This window comes from Aristolochia californica, unplaced genomic scaffold (genome assembly GCF_029961685.1).
Source record: "Aristolochia californica isolate CCGP_79_NKW_82.1479 unplaced genomic scaffold, dmAriCali1.0.hap1 SCAF_8, whole genome shotgun sequence".
Classification (NCBI taxonomy): Eukaryota; Viridiplantae; Streptophyta; class Magnoliopsida; order Piperales; family Aristolochiaceae; genus Aristolochia; species Aristolochia californica.
In genome coordinates, this window is record NW_027182279.1 from 40,060,662 (window position 1) to 40,083,517 (window position 22,856).

A 22,856-nucleotide genomic window follows, 5' to 3' on the forward strand; every position below is an offset into this window, starting at 1 on the left:
AACCATTAGAAGCACATTAATACAAGTCCATTATTGGATATACATAATTTGATAAATAATGAACTTTAGACCTATTAGATATATCACACAAAAAGTGATTCATCCACCCCTAAAGCCAACAAGAAAATCAATGCTTTTGTCACATGAAGTTACATCTATTGACTGGGCCCAAATGGGTCCTCAAAGGCCCAACAAAAATGCGATTATTTTCGTCAATCAATTTGGAGTTAGGGGTTATGAGATAACTTCGCTCTTGTCTCACTCGAGCCCTAGACGCATTTCTTGCTCTTGAGCACAGTAGGGCACTCTGAGAAAAAGACAGGGAAAAGCAACTGCGAATCTTCTTCAAATGTCTGGATTCAATTTCTTCAACCCTGATCATTATAAATTTCATCGTTGTTCTCGTGGATTCTCTTTCTCGTTCCCTCTGCATCTTTGGTAATTCTAGAAAATTCAAAATTTCCGGAGTCTTCTGAGAAAGCTCATTTTGCTGACCGACTTTCGTTAATTTGTCTCAACTTGAGCGATCTCGTTTTCTGTTACTTTTCCTGTTTGATTGGGTTACTTTCCTCGTAGATCGGTTAATTCCTTTGGCACTAGAGTTTCCGAATTCGATTGTATTCCTCTTTGTTCTCTTTTTGTTTTAAAGAGATTGTAATGAACCCGAGGGGGCGGTATCCGCCGGGGATCGGCAACGGGCGTGGTGGGAATACGAGCTCTGCAAACCCCAATTTCTACCCGAGAAGCCCTAACCCTCACCAGCAGTACGTGCAGAGAAATCCCTTGCAGTATCAGCAACAGCAACAGCAAATTCAGCAGCAACAGCAGCAGCAATGGCTGAGGAGGAATCACATGGTGACTGATTCTGGCGTGAATGAAGTGGAGAAAACTGTTCAATCAGAAACCATGGATTCAAGGTTTGTTTAGCTTGTTCTGATTTATTGCCTTTTCCTTTCTTCATTTGCTTAACTTGAAACCATGGATTCAAGGTGTTATGGGTGTCATTTTCTGTCTGTCCTGGCGCTCTTTAAAAATTCATGTCTTTTATTTTATCATTGATTCCGGGGATGAAGTTCTGGATCCTGGAAAGTGGTTTAGCAAAATTATCGTCATTGCTAATAGTTCAATACTAATTTATTAAGATAGATGTACCCGATCTTATAGTGTTCAAGGCCCATTAAGTGAAAAAAAAAAAAAGACAGTCTCATGAGAAAAAAAATGATTTTGATGAGCAACTAAGTAGAGTGGTATGTTTTAGCATATTAATATGATTGACGTTTGAAATCATGAAAATAACTTAATTTGACCGTCAAATTCAGTGTAAATTTAACGTTGGTTACGCTTCAAATGCATAGTGTCTGTTGGTCGAAATGAAGATGGAAGTACAATCAATACAAACAATAACTGAGTGACATGCTCAGTACTTCCTCACTTTCATGGTACTTTCTTTTACTTGATTTTTTTTACCAAACCAGTCCTGCATCATGTTTCTCCTTCCTGAACTCTCTTGATGTGGTTGATTCTTCTATCCATTATGTACATGTCTAAAATTTTGTTCTCTGCTTTAATTGTTGTCTTCAGTTCTCAAGATTGGAAGGCAAAGCTAAAGTTACCACCGGCAGATACACGCTATAGGACAGAGGTATGGATGGAAACTATTTGTTGATCTTTTGTGGTGTTGTACTTTCAGATGTTCTGATTCCTTCTTGAAAGGAATAGTTTGCGTTCACTTAGGTTTTCATTCATATGAGCATTCATATGAAAGTTTCTACTTGTACACTTTTATTGTAGATTTCATTTTTGCAGGATTGTCGTTGTATAAGTCCACAATACTGACTATGCAATTATTTCATGATAAATGACCCATCTTGATTGACCTAGAGAAATAGATAAAGCAATCTTATGAGAACATGTGATAACCTTGCGTGGGTTTTCTTAAAACATTCTTCTGGGTTTAAGATTATATATATGTTGAGGCATTCTGAGTTCGAAAGTTATGCCTGGAATGATATTGTAGTGCTCATGTAGATGGAAGCCGGAATCTCTTTTAGTCAGAGAGTTCCAGTGACACATTGAGACTCTTATATTATTGGTTTATTTGGTTATTTTAATCAATGAGATTTTGAGCTCAAACGGTCTTTTTTTTTTTGAAATTTTCTTGTATTCTATGTATCCTTGAGATGAGCATGGTAATTTGATCTGAAGTATTTGCTGCCTTTACTTTGAAATGTATGATGGTCATTTCTGTTTAGTAACTGTGGTTTATTTTTTTCCTTTCTTTTTCCGCTTCATGATGTTTTTAGTGATTTCAAGAGGTTTGGAAATGCATATGCAATGAGTATTGACATATCTTAAGCATTCTGTAACTGCCTGCCATGAACCGTTATCTTTCTCAGTAGGGTTTGGAGCTAGTCTTTTGTTTGATTTTCCATTTCATTTAGTGATGTGTACAAAAATTGTAGGATCCATGATATAGTTGAACATATGATATTCTGAAGTTGCTTGGGTCGAGATTGGAGCATTAAATTTTACCTTCTTCTTCCAGGATGTAACTGCCACCAAAGGAAATGAATTTGAGGACTATTTTCTGAAGCGAGAGCTTCTAATGGGTATTTATGAAAAAGGATTTGAGAGGCCTTCTCCTATCCAGGAGGAAAGTATTCCCATTGCTTTAACCGGTAGCGACATTCTTGCTAGAGCTAAAAATGGAACCGGGAAGACTGCTGCTTTTTGCATTCCTGCACTGGAGAAAATTGATCAAGATAACAATGTCATTCAAGGTTTTTGTTTATCACTTTCCTCTATTATTTTTTTGAGCATGTATGTGAATATGGAGAGTTATGTCTACTATGTCCCCTCTCCACACACACAAAGTGATGCACAAATTGATTACAAAGCCTTGCGTTGAAGTTTGAATGCATGAGATGAAACTATACAAAGCTAAAATAATGAAAAAAAGTGAATTGAAGGTTTCCTGCTCTGCCTTAAAATTGTTGGAGTATTTTATGCTTATGTAATACTGCATTGTTTTCGTCAATGATGACTTGGGCATTGAGGGCATTTCCTATATAGTGAACACTAAGAAAATGGATTTGGTCTTGTAATCCTTTTAAATATTCACAAGAAGGGGGCAGAATATTATTCATGCACTTTATGATTTAGGAAGGATAAGCATTCTTTTATAACTTGTTACTTTAGGAAGCATGTATTCCAAAATTTACATATTGACTCTGTATTCAGTTGTGATACTTGTTCCTACTCGAGAGTTGGCTCTTCAGACATCTCAAGTATGTAAAGAGCTGGGGAAGCACTTGAAGATTCAGGTTATGGTCACCACAGGGGGCACCAGCTTAAAGGATGACATCATGCGTTTGTATCAGCCTGTCCATTTACTTGTAGGTACTCCTGGAAGAATACTTGACCTCGCTAAAAAAGGTGTTTGTGTCCTCAAAGATTGCTCGATGCTTATTATGGATGAGGTATGATTCTCTGCATTTCACCAATGCAAGATGGTTCCATTTGGCATCTCATGATTCCCAGATGGTTTATGGACTTTATGAGCTTTCACTTTATTTATGATTCAAGCGCTACATTTTCGGTAAGGTATTTATATGCAAAATCTCAGGCTGACAAGCTTTTATCACCGGAGTTCCAACCATCAGTGGAGCAGTTGATTCGTTTTCTTCGTGCAAATCGGCAAATTTTGTTGTTTTCTGCAACTTTTCCTGTAACTGTCAAGGATTTTAAAGAAAGATATCTGAAAAAGACTTACGTTATTAATCTCATGGATGAGCTTACTCTCAAGGGTATCACCCAGTATTATGCTTTTGTGGAGGAAAGACAAAAGGTTCACTGCCTCAACACTCTCTTCTCAAAGGTTTTGCACTTGACCCACCAAATCTGCTTATTCTAGTCTTTCCTCTCATTCTGAGTTGTCATTTTTGAATAGAATGAATTGGGTTTTATGCAGCTTCAAATTAACCAGTCAATCATATTTTGCAACTCGGTGAATCGTGTGGAACTGTTGGCAAAGAAAATTACTGAGCTTGGCTACTCTTGCTTCTACATTCATGCAAAGATGCTACAGGATCACCGTAATAGAGTGTTTCATGATTTCAGAAATGGTGCATGCAGGAATCTCGTCTGTACTGGTAAACAGCTTATCTTTAGCAGCACCTAACTTTTTCTTTTCACCTGTAGCATTAAGGTCTTCTGTTGGGTGGTCGAACAGTTTGACCTTTTTCAGCTTTATATTGTCTATTTTATTTTATTTTATTTTATATATCTTATACTGCATATATTGTCAAAGAGCTGGAGAAGTGATTGTTGTTGTCTCTTGTTTAAGCCTTTTTCCCTACACCAATATCTGCATCGTACCGGGATCTTTATGATCGAACAAATGTTCTGAAAGATGCTTAAATTGTTCCTGTGCTAGTTTGTTATATTTTCTTTGTGCACCGTCAAGAGTTAAGCTGCTTTTCAGTTTCCGGTGTTGCTGTTATCTCTGGAGGCTATTCATGCTAATATATAGGTTGCTAAGATATTGTTGATGTGCTTTCGAGTTGATTCTTATATGTGCATGTAAGTAGGTTATGTGCATGTAAGTAGGTTTCATGCTAACTGAGCCTTGTTTGCTGGTTCCTCATGTCTTTCATGTGAGGTTTGCTGTACTGGGGTGTTGGATTCCCAAAAAACAGACAAGTTACAGACTCCCTCCATACTGTGACTACAGATCAGTGGCTGTATGACCAATTGGACCTTACGAAGTTTCGAACTTAATGAGAATGGTCTAACCATTTAATGAGACATTTTTATTGCAAATTTAGGGTATTTTGGATGCAAGGAGAGTGACTTTACTGAGATCTTATCTTGTTGCTGTTGAAGTACTTCATGTCATGGTAGTAATCTAGTTAAGCTAAAATTAGTTGAATTAAGGGATGCAATATCTTAGTACGTCACTTGTTTTGATTTTTTGAAGATATTAGGCTTGTAGGAATGTACATAATACCAATAAAAAGCTGGAAATGTCAGCTTTATGGTCTTAAACTTTTTCTGATTTCACAGATTTGTTTACGAGGGGAATTGACATCCAAGCTGTCAATGTTGTAATCAACTTTGATTTTCCTAAGAATTCAGAAACTTATCTCCACCGGGTATGTTGGTTTCTAGTATCTGTTGTTTTTTCTTGGAAAATATGCTTACAATGCTGAACTGCTTCAGTATTGCATTTTAGGTTGGTCGCTCGGGAAGGTTTGGTCACCTTGGATTGGCAGTGAATCTAATCACCTACGAGGACCGCTTCAACTTGTATGACATACTTATTCCCTAAATATTCTTTCTTCACCCTTTTATTCAAGAACTCGAAATATCAGTTTTTACTTGCAATTCATATGCAAGTGAACTGTTTTGATTGATTAATCAGTTCTATAATTTTTTATTACCAGATATCGGATTGAACAGGAGCTGGGAACTGAAATAAAGCAAATTCCTCCTCAAATAGACCAGACTATCTACTGCCGGTGATCTCTGAGTAATGACTATCTGAAGTCAAGATTGAATAATTGGAAAATACCCTGCTACATGTACATATCAGCCTGTAAAAAATTGTGACTTCAGGTACCCAATCGGTGATCATCGCAGTTTCTTCTCTTGTTCATTTGAAATGATTGTGTTACATAGCCCTAAGTGATTCTCTGTCGTTTTTCAGGCCAATGCTGGGTTAATTTGACTGGCATTTTGCAGAACGATTTTTAGCGTAGTGCAGTATGACATTGTTGCTTAGTCATTTGGACAACACTTGCTTGTTCCTCGTTGTCTGACCTCTCACCTTCCTATGTGTCTCTTGTACTCCTAAATTTAAGCTTCTTTAATTTCTTTAGGTAGATGGATGGCTCTTTAGAATATGCAAAAAAAAAAAAAAAAAGGGATGGTTGAACTGGTTTATTTGCTTCTGTGCTTCTGTTTTTCTGAACTTATGTTTGTAGACTCTGGCTATTTTACTAATTTATAGACACCTGCCTTACTTTAGGAAAACAATGCTTGTGATAAGCTTCCCACTTCTCTGCTCAAAGGAGTTACAGGCCTTTGTTGTTATGTTGTTGGAGTGTGGGATGGAAATAGTAACAGTGGAACTCTCTTGATCATTTCCCCATAACCGGAGTTTCCAAAGGCTGGTGATAAATCTAGAGATTCTAGATTTTTCATATCACCAATCTTGTTTGGTATTATTGCTCCTCTGTATCTCTCGCTGCCTCTTTTCGTTTCCTAGAAGGCTCCAAATAGGCAGAGCGAGGTTTTGAGTTCTTCGAACGTCTCGTTTACGGGAGGACCGGACTGGAAGACGAACAACAACCTTCCGTTTCGTTGCGGGTTATTCGTCTCAGTGCCGTGCGTAGCGGTATTTCTTCTTATTTTTTCTTTTCTTTCTAGTTCTTCTATAGGTTTTTTTAACATCTTTCAGCTCGACGGCATTAATCTGTTTCTTTTTCTCTTTTCTCTTATGTCTCTGGACCAGCTAGTTTAGGAGTCTCATCTCCTCGACCCCACTCGACCCGACACTCCGAGTCAACAGTGAGCACAATATTGATCATATCCTCGTCTTCTCCAAAAAGAGAAACTCCTGAGCAGGAAGGCAAGAATCTGCACCAGAGCCATCTGTAACAGATTCATTCGCCCATTCACAACCGTGTATTGTTAAATCCGCCTAACACTCGAAACCCATTTTCTCCAATTTAGCCACCCTTTCTTCTTTCCAAAGATTAGCATCAACCGGCCTCATAAATTCAGTAACTGAACTTTCGGCAAGCATGGCGCATAGTTGCTGTCAAACAAGAAAGGAATTGAAACGTTTAATCTTCAGTCTTCCCTGACATATAAATGTAAATCATCCATTCAAAGACCGAGAAAGAACAAAAATGGCTGCTTCCGCCCTCCATGACCGCGTCTTCTTCCTTAAGTTAACACAACCCTATCTTCTTCTTCTTCTTCTTCTCTTCGGTTCCTCTTCCGGCGACCTCCACACCATCCAAGAAGTGTGCAACTACACAACTCATAACTATGATCTCTGTGTCTCCGCCCTGTCCTCCGATCCCAACAGCCGCACCGCGGACCGCAACGCACTAGCAGGGATCGCGCTCGACTTGTCGCTGCTGAACGCCAGCGACAGCGTATTGTTCATCACCAAGCTTACCTCGGAAGCAAAAGACGAGAAGCATCACGTGGTGTTCAAGTCTTGCCTGGATTTTTACAATCTGACGCTCGTGCCGCATGTCATCAAAGCTGAGGAGAATTTCTATGTGCAAGATTACGACAATACGATTGGTGAGCTTTCTTACTGTATAGCGTACTCGCAGATGTGCGGCGAGGAGTTGAAGAAGCTGCCTTCTCCGGGGGATACACCATTGAAGGGGAGGACTGAGGTGCAGATAAATTTGTGCGAAATCACTCAAGTTTTGATGACGCTTCTTCGTTATTATTAGCTGTTGGGTTTTAATTACTTGAGCGTTTTTATGTAGAACAGTTTCTTTATATGGATCATTTTCTCTTTTTCATTAGTGTTACAGTAAGATCTTGGTTGTTAATGAGGTTTGCCTTGATGAGTTTATGCAACTGATACCTTTGATGCTAACGATGTCAAATAAGAAAGGAATTCTAACGTTCATCTCCATTGTCATTAATGTAAAGCATCGCTAAACCTCCGCAGAATCATTCTCCGAAAACACTGATTGCCGGATTAATTCCCTCCCTGATGAAGAAAGAAGAAAAACAAATGGCTGCTTCCACCCTCCATAGCCGCTGCTTCTTCCTCACCTTAAAACAAACCCTTCTCCTTCTCCTCCTCTTCCTTCTCCTCTTCCGTGGCTCCTCCGGCGCAGCTACCGCCAACAACATCCACACCATTCGAGAAGTCTGCAGTTACACAACACACTACAACCTCCGCGTCTCTGCCCTCCACAGATTCTGGAAGGCATTATTTACTTAAAGAAGAAGTATTGAGCAGCGGTTTGGAATTGGATTTGGATTCATTACTCATACAATTGTGTAGCAGGTTGGCCTCGGCAAAGCAGCGGCGACGAAACTCATCCGCAATGGTGCGAAGGTGTTCATAGCCGACGTTCAACACGAACTTGGTGAACAAACGGTCAAAGAGCTCGGCCCAAACACTACCTTCCTCCACTACAACCTCCCGCGGCTCTGCCTCACCCCCCTGACATCATCAACCTCGACATGTCCGATATCGACAAAGTGATGAACGTCAATATCGGGGGCGTCAACGCCGGAATTAAACACGAGGCACGAGTTATGGTGTCATGACTCTCAGGCTGCATCATATGCACCGCGGCATTGCGCCACTGCGCTATGCTGCGTTCAAGTTCGCGGTGGCGGGGATGGTGAGGAATGTGACGCCGGAGCTCGGCAGTTTTGGAATTCGAGTAAACCGCAACTCGCCATTCACGATTCCTATGCCCATGTCTTTGGATGGGTTATCGGAACATTATCCGGGTTTCATTCACGGCGACGGAGTGCTTTAGGGGGCAGATTGTGAAGAGATCGCCATAGATAAAGCCGCACTCTTTTTGGCATCGGATGATGCCAAGTATATCACCGGCCATAACCTGGTGGTGGATGGTGGATTCACATCGTTCAAGATACTTCTCTCAGCCTCCAACTAAAACAATCCTGCATTGCGAATTCCAGAATTGATGATCCAGGACTTAGGCTTTGACGGATTGCCCACTTGGCCGCCGTAAACCGACAAGAATAGGGTCAAACCGAGAAGAAGTTTTAAGTAGCAGCAGAAGTCATATTGGGCTTATTAGATAACTATGAAAATAAACATAAACGAGTACATAACAGTGACATGTGGTAGGAAACAGGAGTAATATGATAGTGAAATGATAGAATATATGAAGTGTGACTGTAGGAATAGTATTATGTGAGTCATCGTTGTTTTCCGCTGCCTATAGTCAGTATGTAGTTGTGATCCTAGTTCCGTTGCCCTCATCCCTATGTTCACCTTGTCATCCACTGTTAAAATAATATCAGAACAATAATGGTTTTGGTATAAATTTTCTGTATTAAAGTCTACTAGAGATTTATTGTATTTAAAATGAGTGTTTATCCAATACAAAAAACTATTTCGTGAAAAACCAAAGAAACGCTATCTCAATCATCCGATCACGATCAACGACCGATAAATGGCTATCTTAATCGTTCGATCATGATTGGACGGCTAAGATAACCATTTCGCATGTTTCGCACCAAAAGATATCTATAACCATAACATTCAAAGAACATTAATTTAAATGAATAAATGTACAACACCATTACACCAAACAAAGGAAATTTCATCTTCATACATTGTTCTCAAATAAGAAATAAATACACAAATACGTATATACATACGTAAATACACACACAACTACAAATACAAAACTCCCCCAACTAAGAAACAATTAGCACTCACAGAACAAATGTAAGCAACAGAGACAGAGATTGCATCAAACAGGAACTGCAGCCCTTTTCTTCATTTCCTTTAGGATCCAAAGCAACCGAAGAGCTTAGTGGGAGCAAGCCCCTTGGCTTTGTATTTGGCGGCGATCTCCTCTGCCTTGAGAAGCTCTTCACCTTTTCTTGCTTCAATCATGGCTCTCTGCTCTTCTGCTTCCTTGTGGAGCATGGCTATCTTGTTTTTCATCAGCTCCCCGTACTCTGCCTTCTTCTTCTCCAGTTCTTCCTGTTCAGGATGACAAACAGGTTTTGAAATTAAAACGAATGGGCTTTCCCCAGAAAATCTCGGCAGAGAACTGTTTAAGATAATGAATAATGATCACCCAATTGCTTGTTGCAATATAGGATCCAGAAACCTTACCTCTTTCTTTCTCAAATCAGCTTCCACTGCTGCTTTCTTTGCGTTTTCCCATGAGGTGATAGATGAGAACTTTTTAATTGCTCTGGAAAAGCAGAGAGGTTGTTAACCTCACAATATTATAGAACAGTAACGTGAAAGCAAATTTGAGACACTGGAAGGTTCAGAATATGCAGCGAATGTATGGTTATGATAGGAAAACAAAGTCGTTTCAGTGAAACCGATAAAATTAAACTGGACTATGCATGGCTAAAACAGAACAGGCACTTGGGGTGGTTTGAGATATCGTTGTCCACAATTCTGCGAAATCAAATCTGATCAGTTGAGCTTTCTTTTTGATAACTAAATGATGAAGGGAAGATCACATACTTGTTTTCAGCTTTGGTCTTTTCACTGTCTTCCCATGCCTTAATTAATGACAACCTTTTTTCAGTTTCCACTCGTGCAAGAGCAGCATCTGCCAAATGGTAAGAAACATTCATCATCCAAGAATTGTACAAGCTAGTAAAAAAGGGGCTAATTCATTCATTTTGGCTTATAAATTTGACAGAGGATGAAAATATTTACCTCTATCAGCAGTACCCCCCGAACTTTTCTCCGCTTCCAGAGGCTCTGTTCACAAGGACAAACTCAAAACATCACCCCAAGTAAATACAAGTAGCATGGCACCAAATATGAAGTAATTGCTTACATATCAGCTCTCAGATAGAATTACCAAGCAAGAGTCAGAGGAATCTTAATAAGTATGTCACAAATTCCACCCCCCCCCAAGGATTCCGGAGACCCTCTCAGCCTGAAAAGATGATCCGTTCATGTGTGACCAACATGAATGGACAGCCCTGATTACCATGCCATAACTGAGACGCATCTCAGGGAATCCTCGGTGCAAGCTTTTCATTGATTCAACGATGTTTCAGCTTCTAGTTCCTTTTGTTGATTGGTAGGCACTTTGAGAGAAAGCAACCCATGCTATTTGAATCAATCTTCCTTTAAGTCCCTCTCTTTTTTCCACTTCAGCCCAAAGAATTAGGTGGATAGGGACTGTTAATAAGAGACAACCAAGACTACTGATGCCAACTGGGTTTCAGATATGGATAGTTTCTACTTGGCTGGAAAATGAACATTTACAGGAACAGTGGGACAACAGAGAAATGTGTTTCCTTAGTAAAGGAGGACCACCGTATATAAAAGATACAGAAGAATCTGAACAGTCTGGCATGCCGGAGCCCATCAGGGCATGGCAGAACAATCACTTTCACCCCCAACAGCCTGAATAAGATAGAATCTAATTTGTTTCCTAACTATGATAGCTAAGAAAAAGTTTTGTCCTAGCTTATCTTTCTCTTTCTTGATTCAAATCCAGGGACCCATTGCCAGCACAATAGAGACCACTTGCCCGAGTGAGGACAAGATTCTTCCAACTCATTTTCATGTTGCAAGCATACTTCAAATCATCCTAAAAATAAAGAGGTTTTTTTTTTTTTTTTTGAAGAAAAAGATGATGAAGAACCATCAGCCATATAGAATCTTGTGTATCCTAAAGAAGGGGAAGATGGACCAGAAAACATCAACAGAGGAAAGAGCATTTTGCTGTTCCCCAGATAAAGTGAAAGATGTCTAGACATTAAAAAGGATTCAAATTTGTAATCCGCCTCTTACTCTTTACGAAGAAAAGAGGCTCTCAATCATGGAGTTACTTTTTTTTGTTCTTTGAATAAAAAAGGTAGTTTCATAAATTTTCCAACAGACAAACTGAATAAGGCCAAACGGGAAAAACAAAGAAAGATTTTCTTAAAATAATGAACTTTGGTCAAGTTTATCTTTCAAAATATATTTGTGAATTTGGCAAATTATTCAGTAGGTAAAATTAGAGCATTTAATCATTAGTGAATAGTTCTCAAAATAAAAAGTGGTTTTTTGACCATGAATGAACAGATTTAGACAAATTTGTTTTCCATGAATTCTTTCAAAGAGAATTACAAACATATTGATCAATCAAATAAAGGGAACACATCACTTATTCCAAACTCTAAAGACTAAAAATTTGAGCCACAAATCAGAAAAATTTGCGCTAAATCCTAATGATACTCTCGGGCTAAATAAACCAGAAAAGAGCTCCAAAGGACCTAGACCTCCAAATATAAGGAGTGGAGCGAAAATAAAAATTGAGTTAAGGAACAAAACAGATATTGAATCTAATTCTCACAAAAGCCGTGTAGGAGAGAGACAAAGACAAAAAGAAACAGGAAGTCCACAGAAATTTTACTCAGACATAACGTCACAAACAAGTACATGAATATTTTGATTTTCACAGGAAATCGCAAGAAAGAATGACCGAACAGGAATTCAAAAAAGAAAAAAAAAGAAAGAAAAAGGAGAAGAAGAAGATGAAGATAAAGAAGACAGTAAGAAAATTCGCGGAGATCCCACTCTAACTCAGACTAAAAAGAAGATCCTCCAAAGCGATTTTCCGAAAATCATCTAAAAAGAACAGCTATACGAATCCACGAAACCAGCTCAAAACAAAACAAGAAATCGACTCCTCACCTACTTCAAACAAACAGTTTTCACACACAAAACACCATAATCGCAAATTCGACAGCTTCAGACCAAAATTCGATAACCCACCCCACCAAACAAACACAAAACCTCCAAACATCCATCCCCAGAAACCAAAAAAACTTACTCTCAACAATCGCAAGCGCCTTGGTATCATCGACCTTCTCCCCCGCTGGAATCACCGCCTTCTCCTCCGCCACATCCTTCGGGGCCTCAACCGGCGCAGGTGCCGGAGCCGCCGGAGCTTCCGTTGGAGTTTCGGAAGGCGCGGGAGCTTCTACCTTCTTAGCTTCTTCCTCTCCCATCTCCTCTCACCAAAATTCTGAAACCGAGAAACGACTCCGGAACCGCTGAATTCCCTCTCAGATATTGACGCTAAGTTTGGTGGTTATCAGCTTAGAGAACGAGAGCTCTGGCTAGAAGTTGGTGGAGATTCCGAGCTTGCGAGCATTAATAGACAGTAAGGCCTGTAATAAGGCGGGGGTGAAAGGAAGGAGAGGGGTGTTTCGTAATTTTACGATGGCTTTTGTGCTGTGTCCACCGATAATATCTCCTCTCTCAAGTCTCAACCTAGAACAGAGCTAAAAAAGTATAAAAAAGTAAAAAACGGGTAAAATTCCACCTGGCACCGCGCGAGTCGGCCGTCTTTACTCTCACGGAAAGTGCGAGCGATGTCTGTTACATTGAAACTATCGGCGAGTACACTCTCAGGATAGTTTACTCGAGTTCGGATCCTGCCGCTTTTCAATTGTGTGGGCCCGTCTCAGTTGATTTCTCCCAACAAGCAAGTTCTCCGGACCACTGAAGATAGAGTGGTCCTACACTTTTTATTACTCGTATATTTTATATTTTAATTACACAATTAAATATTTTTTAAGATAAAAAGGTTAAATATTCAATTATAGATACCAAAATGTCACTTTAATTGTCAAACGCTTAACCAATACAACTCAACATACCGGTTTGTTAAGTGCGAAAAGCCAAGTAACTAACCGGGATTTGAACCCGAAACGTGGTACCCAACTCTGATACCATGTCAAACACCTAGCCAATATACAACTAAAAAAATTGGTTTGTTAAGTACGAAAAGCAAAGTATCTAACCCAAGTGGACTAGGGGTGAACGGAATCTAAACCAGGTGGATTTGTTAAGTACGAAAAGCAAAGTATCTAACCCAAGTGGACTAGGGGTGAACGGAATCTAAACCAGGTGGATTGGAACCACATTAATTATTATCGGTGTTAAAGATTATAATTTTTCAAGAATAATTATAAATTATTATTTATTATATAATTATGTGATAAAAAGAATTGATTTAAAAATAATAATGTGAAATATGACATCAATATATATATATATACTCTTCTTGATTTTATTGGGGTATAATAATTATTAATAAATTAATTAAATTATAATTATTTTTAATTTTGTTTTATTTGGATTTGGGAACACAATCACACAAGCGATCCTTTTCTCCCTTTTCTCCTCCATACATTTCAATGCTGTCTCTATTGTCACGAAAGGGGGTCCACCACAAATATCTAAGATATTTAGTGTTTCATGCCAGAAAATGACGATCATGATTCTGGTATCTGGTTGTTTGATCTGGGACCACGTGGGGAACCTTCGGATCGAGTAAAATCGCAACATCTGGGCCCCGCACTGTCACATAGTGAAGATCTACCGTCCACGTTGGCACGGAGCACGATGATTTTTGTCCGTTGACGCCAAGTGTCAGACTACCAAAGTCAGGTAGTTCGCTCCATTCGACGAAAACTACGAATCCTAGCTCCGGTCGTTCTTGAACCAATTAAATAATAGAACCAGGTCCCGAGTCTGGTCCCACCGGGTGAAACCACCAATGTAAACGAAATAAAACCAAACCGGTCCATTTCCCACCCACAAAAAAACAGTGTAACTTCCAACGGTTTCCCACAAACCATCCATGTGGTCATCAATCCTGTGGGCCCACCCTACAAACCCTAAAGTGTCAACATCCAATCCATCTAATTTCAGATATGGCATCCATGACCCTAGAATTGTGAGTCGTGACTCGGACTCGACTCGGCCCAGGTGAAATTCATATCCGCCGAGTCGAGTTATAAACCGACCTGATCGAATTACAAATCGGATTATAAGTCGATCTTCATTTACAACCAAAGTGTTCCAAATGGAGACTTGGGCAGAATAAGGATTAGTCTGACCCACCCTTTCTCAAGACCGATTTGACTCAGTGGTTTTGAATGCAAAAGCAAGACAACCCAACCCGTCGCCTTCTTTTATCTTAACGTTTCCTTTATTTCCTTTCTCGAAATAAACTAGAGAAAGGGGGGACCCCAAATGGTCATGGAGTCGTGGTCCAACACTCCAGCTTCCTTATTCAACAATGGTGGTCACAGGTGACAACCCTTTACAGGTATTTTACGTTTGGGACGAGACTCTTTGTAATCATGCATTGCTGGCATGTTTGCATTTCTTTTAGGGGTGGTTACCCTTTAGTTAATATACTCTTAAATTTATTCCATATTAGGCTGGCTTTCATGAGACTACTTCTATGTCGATTTCTACTATGCCACCCTTTCGAATGGCTCACATTGTAATAGTTTTTACTCTAGCACTCGGTAGCCCTTTTTATAAATCGATCACCTACTTATGACTTTTTTTGTGACAACGCTCACTCTGGAATTAAGTAACATAAACTATAGGTTGCTCTATAAGGAATTACATTCACAAACCGTGTATTAGTTGTAGAAGTAGATCGTAATATGTATAAAAACATAAACAATTGAATAATTAATCGCAAAATTTAATAAGATTGTAATATTTTAATCAAACTTTGCTTCTTTCAAAAGTGTGAAACCACTTCAGGGTTAGATTAAATTAATGCTAAATCCAAAGATTAGTCATAGAGTCTTTTGATAGAATCAAACCAAGCCATGATTGGTTTTGTTATAAACTAATAAAAACAATCTTTCCCATGATGGAATCACATTCAAATACATGCATAAGAAATTAAATTTGCTTAACTAAGACGCAATTGTCGAAATGAGTGTATCGTATTTTTGAAACATATCGAGTTGTTAAGAAATATAATATATCTGCAATGTCATGCATTTCATAACATATATATATGGATAGATAGATGGATGAATATTTTGATCGATATTGTTATGAGTCTAAAAAATCGTTACATAAGTTGATACATATTACATATTGGCGATACACCCAACGTGGACCAATTGTGAAGGAATCTTATATAAAATTTAAAAGTCGATCACCTGTAAATTAGTTTTTACAGGTAAGATACCTGGCTTAAATATGTCAAATACTGGGAAATCTCTTTCAATGGCTTTTCGAGCATGCTGAGAGAGTGGCCAACACCATATTTTTCAGAGAAGACAAATCCCAAATCTTGGTGTCTCATTATCCTTAAGAGCTATTTCATTTTCAAACCCACTTAGTGGACAAAGATGCCTACAATTTCAAAAAGTCTTTGGATGGTTGCTTCCTTAATAAAATAAACATTGATTTCAACATCTAATCTTCTTTCGAAGATATGAATGTTAGGCTACATTTATTAGTTCTTTGGTGACATGCCCATTGATTTGTTTTCCTCAACAATGACTTTCTAATTGCTCCATAATTGAAATCTTGCTTTAAGTGGGGGGTTTTGATATGTGTCATCATCAAAGCCTTGTCACAAGCTCTATATATGAAATATCTGGGTGCTTATATTGGTATTAGGTATTATATCAAAATCTCTAGATTTTGATCCGATATATCAATATCTCTTGTGTATCAATATTTTATCAGATCCATAGGTGAAGGAGCGCTATGTCGGAAATTATCTCCCTAAATATAGTGGAAAAGGGTATCACTTGGCACTTTTCTTTCATAATTACCCCTTCTTTCACTAGTTACACCTTTCTCCCTTCGTCGTCCCACTATACTCTACTTAGGTTTCCTTTAACATTGTTTTGGCTTTGCCATTGAAATCAAACCCTTGTATATTAGAGATTGCGTCAAGGGTGAGAAACCCTCATTCCCAACTAATAAATCTAAGATTTTTTTACTCATTTTTTCATGTAGAACAAATTTTTTTAATACTCTCCCTCACGTATGAGCTCTTTTTTTCTGGCGTATACTACACGTGAACAATTTGAGGTAAATTCCATGTTTGAGCACTTGCTGTGATATCATATTAAGCTCAATTACATCCCAAATTCACTAAAAAAAAATTTCCCGACTAATAAACCTATGATCTTTATACTCATTAATCCACATTAAACTATTCGCATTATCTTGCATTACATTATTTTAGGAGAATCTTCCTCTCTTTCTTCTTTCTTCTTATTCTTTTTTGTTTTCCATCTTCCATCCATTTCAGGTTCTCCAGTTCTCCATTTTTTTCTTCCCCATCTCCATCTTTCACCTCTCTTTCCCTTGACTCCCTCCCTGATTTCTTTGACATTATATGGCCCGTTGGATTTAAATAAGGTCTTCTCTTCTTCCTCCCTGAAGACCTAAAATGACTGGTAGGTATTTGGTAAAACGATAGAATTGAGTCTGCCATAACTGAATTACATACAAAAAGATTCGATGCAAAAAGACAAGAATGATCATCTCCTATGTTCACTTCCTGGTAAAATATTGTACCCCATGAATCTCCTTCATCCCCTAGAAAAAGCTCGACCTGCCCACCGAAACTAAACTCCAGACAAACACAAACCCACAGTTTTACTCTTCCCAACGCGTCCAAAACTCAAGCCAGAAATGTTTACAGAAAACAGACATCTTCGTGTCTCTGTGTGCTTCTCTACCTCTTTGTCTGCTGAGATGTTTCAGAGAAGAATCTTAATCTCGCTTTCTAATGGCGACAAGATTACTTTACCCGGATGCCACGCAGAAAGTCCCGTCTCTCCATGGCAGACCATCTTTGCTCGGTGTAGCACTTTCGATCCCATAGCAGTACTGGAGAGAATTAAGCTGAGAAAGCCCCCAGCGTTACCTTTCTTCTCATCGAAAAAGGAAAAAAAAAAAAAAATTACAGCTCTAAACGAGGAGCAAGCTGCAGCTCCCACGTCAAATCTTCTCTGTAACTAAACCATGGATCCAACGCCCATAGAAACCTTCTGCGCTCCCTTATAAGCACCCATCTTGCCCACTTGGTGGCACCCAAGAGAAAATTCAACCGGAGTCCTGTGGGTAAAACTTTCATGGACGTGTACATTTCCGAGGAGTATGTCAGAACCCGCCGAGCGGAGAAAATGGCTGCCGCTGCCGCCGCTGCTGCCGCCGCGAGGGAGAAGGATAATTTACCCGAATCCGGGAGAGCGGGGAAGGAGAAGAAGACGGAGTTCATGTCATCCCCATTCGTCGTCGAGAAGAAGAGACGGCTGTTCCAAAACGATAATAGCGCAGATATTGTTTTCAGCTGCTTCTCGGCGTAGATCTCCATTACACCGCCTTCGTTCTTCTCTTATTGCTACAATGCCTGCATGCAGCCACATTACCGAAAAATCCGAAGATCTTCAATTCGCAGCTCCAACAACCAGAAACTGGAAATTTTTTGTAATTTCGAAGAAGTAGAGATTTTTTTTAATTTTTATTTTGGTTCTTATTTTTAAATTTGTAATAATGTAACATAGTAATATATTATCGATTCAGTTCAAGTAAATATTTTCTGTTTTTCTTCATTGAAATCTCTAAACCCTAAACCCTATAATCGGCCCGTAAGAAAGATGAAAAAAGTTCTTCTAACTCCGGTATAGAAATTAGTTACCCTAATTCAATACTATCGAGGGTAATAACAATCGTAGAATAATAAGTAATCAAGCATGAATACAATTTTTATACAGGTTCGCCTCAAAGTGAGACTACGTTATATCCTCCTGCCACTGTAATCAAAAGAAGTTTACAAGAGAAAATCACATACACCATTCTCTGGGTGTTTTTCTCTAACTTCTCTCTCTCAAGACGGTCAATCACCATAATAACGGCACCCCCAAATATTAGGAAAAAATTAGGATAATAGAAATATAAGAGTAAAATTTCCAAACTACCCTTAAGATTGTTGGCAGGATTTGGGGTTTAGGGTTTAGGGTTTAACCATTGGAATGCAGAAGTAGGAATCGTTGTTGGGAATCACCGAGCCTAATTATAAGAACTGACAGCTCCGGTGAGGAAACGATTTGTCTGCTGCTGATCTCCACGACGAGCAGATGGTCTTGAACCTAAGCTAAAACCAGTCACAGTTAAACTCAGAAGATCGTTGGGAGTATATAATATTGTATAGGGAATTTTACTAAATTAATCCCATCAAAGCTTGTTCATGTGACAGTAAATGCTCCTGTTTTAATGCCATTTAGAGTTCTTTCAGTATGCAAATTGTTAAGCCTTCAGAGCATCAAAGGAGAAGATTATATCACTTTAGTGAGTTCTTGTCTGCTATTCTTCTCCGCAACTGAGTATTGCGGATCAACCAGGTAGTATAAGCATTGAAATATCAAGGTCAAGTTCCAAGAACATACTAATCTCTGTAATGGATATGTAGATGTTGCAAGAAATAAGCTTCAATTTTCAGCGTCTATCTTGAAACTGACCTCATTCCGTGTCCTGAGGATCCAATTCTTGCGCCGAATAAACACCCTGATTACGAAGTAGGATCTGCAGTTCATATAATGAGAACAATACAGAGATCTAACACTTCGTCTGCGTAATTATTCTTTATGTTTTGATTAGTAAGGCTTTGATTCGACCCAGATTTACATACCAGAGAGATAGTCGTCGATTGATGAATCCTTGAATCAATCACCATGTTTGCCGCTTCTCCGTCTCATCAATCTTTGCCTGTAGCTATTCAGGTAGTCTCTCGAAATCTTGTTATTTCTTATGGGTTATTTCTTATAATCATCATATCGTCTAAATAAACTATCAAACATGTTACCTTACCCCATTAATGCTTTAAGAATAGTGTATCATCTGAGTTACTTTGTTGAAATCCGAAAAACTCTAGTTCGGGATTTTAATTTCACCCCATGGATCAGGGATGGGGTAGGGAAAAAACCCATTGGGTTTCGGGTCAGGGACAATTTTTCCAAATATGACAAGAACCCGACTCGAACCCCACTCAGGCCACTCACATATGGGACAAAAATATAAAATGGAGTTGAGATGAGTCGGGTTTATAGGGATGGGGCGAGGGGAGGGAACGGGTTAGGTTAAAATTGGGTTTATAGGGACGGGGCGAGGACGGGGTTATACGGAGGTGATCAAGTTAGGGTTGAGTTTGGGTTCCTAGGAAAGGGATTAGGTTCAAGTTCAGGGTTTGGTAAACTAGTCCCTGACCCGACATGTGCCCACCTCCAAAGCAACCAACAAACAATTTCTTTCGATGTATGTTTTTCAGTTTCTTTTTCATTTTAAATATTTTTTGTATTTTTTCTTATTTAGATGCCTATAAAAAATGAAAGAAAAATATAGTTTCTCTTATTTGTATACAAAGAATATGAAAAAAAAATAGTAATATTTCAAAACTTTGTCGATTAAAATTTTATCTCAAGTTTCTATTTCTTTATAAATTTATTAACTAAGTTCTTTCTTATTTTTTTCTTTTCTCTCGATGGTTTTTTGTTGTCAAACAACAAAAACTAACTCTCTCCCCTTTTCTTTTCTTTTCTACTGGTTCCAAATATGTCCTAAATGTTTTAACAGACTTCAAAACGAGTTGCAATGTGCTTTTTTGAGTTCTACTTTTCTGGGCATCGATGATGATAGTATGTAATTACAATTTCTTGCAAACATTCACCATAGAGTACCAATTGCCTCTCTATCGATTCCTTTCCTTTTCTTCTTCTTCTTCTTCTTCTGTTTTTTGTATTTTTTATAAATAAAAAATACAAAATATTTATCAATTATAAAATAATATGTTAATATATGTTAAAGAACATTGTTACAACACCACTTCTTATTGCAACTACTAGAACAACTCATATAGATTTATATAGCCAGGGGTCAGCTGACAAATGCCCTTTCTCCACCCTCCCCCCTCTTGTATTTAGTGGGTGCATGACCCTCAGGGAGGATAGGTGCCCTTGATAAGGGATCATCTCCCTTTGTATTTATCCTTATCCCTTAAGTTTAGATAGGATCTCCATTATTATATTTATTCATTCTATTCTAAATTGTATAAATATCACTCTGAATCAATACAAAATATTATTCAATTCAACATCTAATATGTTATCAGAACAGATCGATCTTTTACATCTACCACTCCTCCGAATTGAAGGCGACAACCCCCTTCCCTTTTTGTAGGACAAAAGAATAGAAAGATCCAATTGAACCCACTTCGACCCACAGGATTTTAATACATTTGTAAAAAAAAAAAAAAATCAATTTTTTAAAAAAATCCAAATATATGGATAAATACTTGTCAGACAAAGCAGCATATCTTTACCCATCTTATCCACTCACAAACAATCCAAACCGTCAGTCACCATTGTCAAAACCAGAAACTGGCCCACATCACCCAATCGGAAAATCTCGTATGGGCCCCACATGCAATAACTTCCTCCAGGCACGAGCTTGCGGTGGTCCGGTAGCCGCTGTTCGTAACAAATGGTGGAGCGCGACTGAGGGAGTCACGGGCGGATTCGCGGCGACTCGCCGATTGGATTATATTCGCCGGGGGTGGGGCTCGGGAGTCGGGACCTCAGGCCTGGCTTCAACCACGTAAACATGGAAGCTACTTGCGGAGGGGATGGCCACGTTCTTGGGTACCCTATCATTCAAGAACCAACCCACCACCTTTTCTTTATTCCAACGCCACTTTTGTAGTTGTAAAAATTAATTTTTCTTAAAATCACCTTCGCTTTCCTCCTCCCTGTCCACACACTCCCCCACTCTGAGACTCCAAAACCGCCACCGCCACCGCCACCCTCTTCGCCGTCTTCAATAAATGGGAAATGGACCCGAGTACAAGCAGCGAACGCAGGGAAGACGACGACGAAGAAGAAGAACAGGAGAAAGCTCTATGTGAATGGAACTTCCACCTTTCCACCCTCGTCGCCACCACAGCCGTTAACGCCGCCGTCTCCGACACCCTCGGCGTGATCGAGATCGACCCTTCTGAACAAATCCTCGCCACCGCCGGAATCGCTAGGAAAATTCGGATTTACAGTCTCAGGTCGTTGGTAGGAGAGAATGTGATCAATTTTATCGATGGAATCCGTGTAACGACAAAGTTGGACCACAGCAATGCATGCGAGTATTATATTTGCACGCCAGCGAAGCTCAGTAGCCTCCGTTGGCGGCCGGACTCCAGCGGAAGAGTAATGGGTGCTGGCGACTACGACGGTGTGGTGACAGAATACGACCTCGAACGCCGAACGGCCATCTTCGAGCGAGACGAGCACAGTGGGCGGCGAGTGTGGGGGGTGGATTATTCGAAATGGTCTCCGGTGGTCGGAGCCTCCGGCTCCGACGATGGTACGGCCCAAATCTGGGACACACGCGGCAGCGGCTCGGTGGCGACTATTTGTCCTGGCGGAGCCCAGCCCAGTCCGGTCTGCTGTGTGGAATTCGACCCCGCCGGCGGCCCTATGATTGCGGTCGGCTCCGCCGACAGGAAAGCTTACGTTTACGACGCCAGGAAGATGGCGACGCCCGTGGCGGTGTTCTCTGGCCACCGGAAAACGGTGACATACGCGCGGTTCGTCAGCGGCGAGGCGATGGTCTCAGCATCAACGGACGGGTGCTTGAAGCAATGGAGGCTACTTGATGCACGTGCGGTTCGCACGCACAGAGGTCACGTGAACGCGAGGCGCTTCGTTGGGTTATCGGCGTGGAGAAGCGGCGGGTTACTCGCATGTGGGTCCGAAACTAATGAAGTGTACGTATACGATAAAAGGTGGGGACAGCCCATATGGGTGCGACATTTTAAGCATAGTGGTGGGCCCGAGTGCGAGCAAGAATTCGTGAGCAGCGTGTGTTGGAAGCAGGCTGGTGAGGAAGATTGTACTCTCGTCGCGGGTGGATCTGACGGCGTCTTGCAGATCTTTGTGGGCCGTAAGAAGCCCATTCCGAAATAATTTTTCTCTTTTTTTAATTTTCGTTACAGAAATTTTTTTAAAATAAGACATAATAGGGTTTGATCACAGATATTTATGTCTCCTTTAATTAAAAAATTCATTTCTTCTGCATTTCAATTTTCAAGAGAAATTATTGACAGAAAAATGAGATTATTGAATTTATGATTTTATATTCATGCAAAAGACAGATATTTTAAAAAAATTATTCGAATTAATTAAAAATTGATCTTAATGCGAAAAACCATTTGATACTAAACATGTGAAACACTATCTCAACCGTTCGATCATGATCAACGACTATCTCAACCGTTCGATCATAATTAACAACAATCTCAACC

At 39.6% G+C, this 22,856-nt stretch overlaps 3 protein-coding genes across 3 annotated transcripts; 2 read left to right on the forward strand and 1 right to left on the reverse strand.

The window, feature by feature from the left end:
* The first annotated feature begins 275 nt into the window (after positions 1-275).
* LOC137938983 (DEAD-box ATP-dependent RNA helicase 8-like) lies at positions 276-6,154 on the forward strand. The gene is made up of 10 exons (XM_068784126.1): positions 276-917; positions 1,582-1,642; positions 2,546-2,780; positions 3,241-3,479; positions 3,626-3,877; positions 3,971-4,151; positions 5,065-5,153; positions 5,234-5,307; positions 5,445-5,616; positions 5,708-6,154. The coding sequence occupies exons 1-9, from the start codon at positions 658-660 to the stop codon at positions 5,521-5,523; spliced, it is 1,470 nt and encodes a 489-aa protein (XP_068640227.1). The 5' UTR covers positions 276-657; the 3' UTR covers positions 5,524-5,616; positions 5,708-6,154.
* Positions 6,155-9,285: 3,131 nt separating this feature from the next.
* On the reverse strand, positions 9,286-12,875 carry LOC137939276 (remorin-like). The gene is made up of 5 exons (XM_068784516.1): positions 12,555-12,875; positions 10,436-10,480; positions 10,238-10,325; positions 9,872-9,953; positions 9,286-9,736 (listed from the first exon to the last, which is right to left on the reverse strand). Exons 1-5 carry the CDS (start codon positions 12,730-12,732, stop codon positions 9,536-9,538), a joined length of 594 nt encoding a protein of 197 aa, XP_068640617.1. The 5' UTR covers positions 12,733-12,875; the 3' UTR covers positions 9,286-9,535.
* An 8,389-nt stretch (positions 12,876-21,264) lies between these two features.
* On the forward strand, positions 21,265-22,621 carry LOC137939338 (WD repeat-containing protein RUP2-like). Its single transcript, XM_068784619.1, has one exon. The coding sequence runs from the start codon at positions 21,394-21,396 to the stop codon at positions 22,516-22,518; it is 1,125 nt and encodes a 374-aa protein (XP_068640720.1). The 5' UTR covers positions 21,265-21,393; the 3' UTR covers positions 22,519-22,621.
* The last annotated feature ends 235 nt before the right edge of the window (positions 22,622-22,856 follow it).

Bases quoted from the DNA above. Each gene is read 5' to 3' on its own strand.
- LOC137938983 (XM_068784126.1), top strand. From the start codon at position 658: ATGAACCCGAGGGGGCGGTATCCGCCGGGGATCGGCAACGGGCGTGGT. The intron at 1,643-2,545 runs GTATGGATGGAA...TTCTTCTTCCAG, and splicing joins ATACACGCTATAGGACAGAG to GATGTAACTGCCACCAAAGG. The intron at 5,308-5,444 runs GTATGACATACT...TTTTATTACCAG, and splicing joins TACGAGGACCGCTTCAACTT to ATATCGGATTGAACAGGAGC.
- LOC137939276 (XM_068784516.1), bottom strand. From the start codon at position 12,732: ATGGGAGAGGAAGAAGCTAAGAAGGTAGAAGCTCCCGCGCCTTCCGAA. The intron at 9,954-10,237 runs GTATGTGATCTT...CTGCTTTTCCAG, and splicing joins AAGACCAAAGCTGAAAACAA to AGCAATTAAAAAGTTCTCAT. The intron at 9,737-9,871 runs GTAAGGTTTCTG...CATCCTGAACAG, and splicing joins CTGATTTGAGAAAGAAAGAG to GAAGAACTGGAGAAGAAGAA.
- LOC137939338 (XM_068784619.1), top strand. From the start codon at position 21,394: ATGGACCCGAGTACAAGCAGCGAACGCAGGGAAGACGACGACGAAGAA.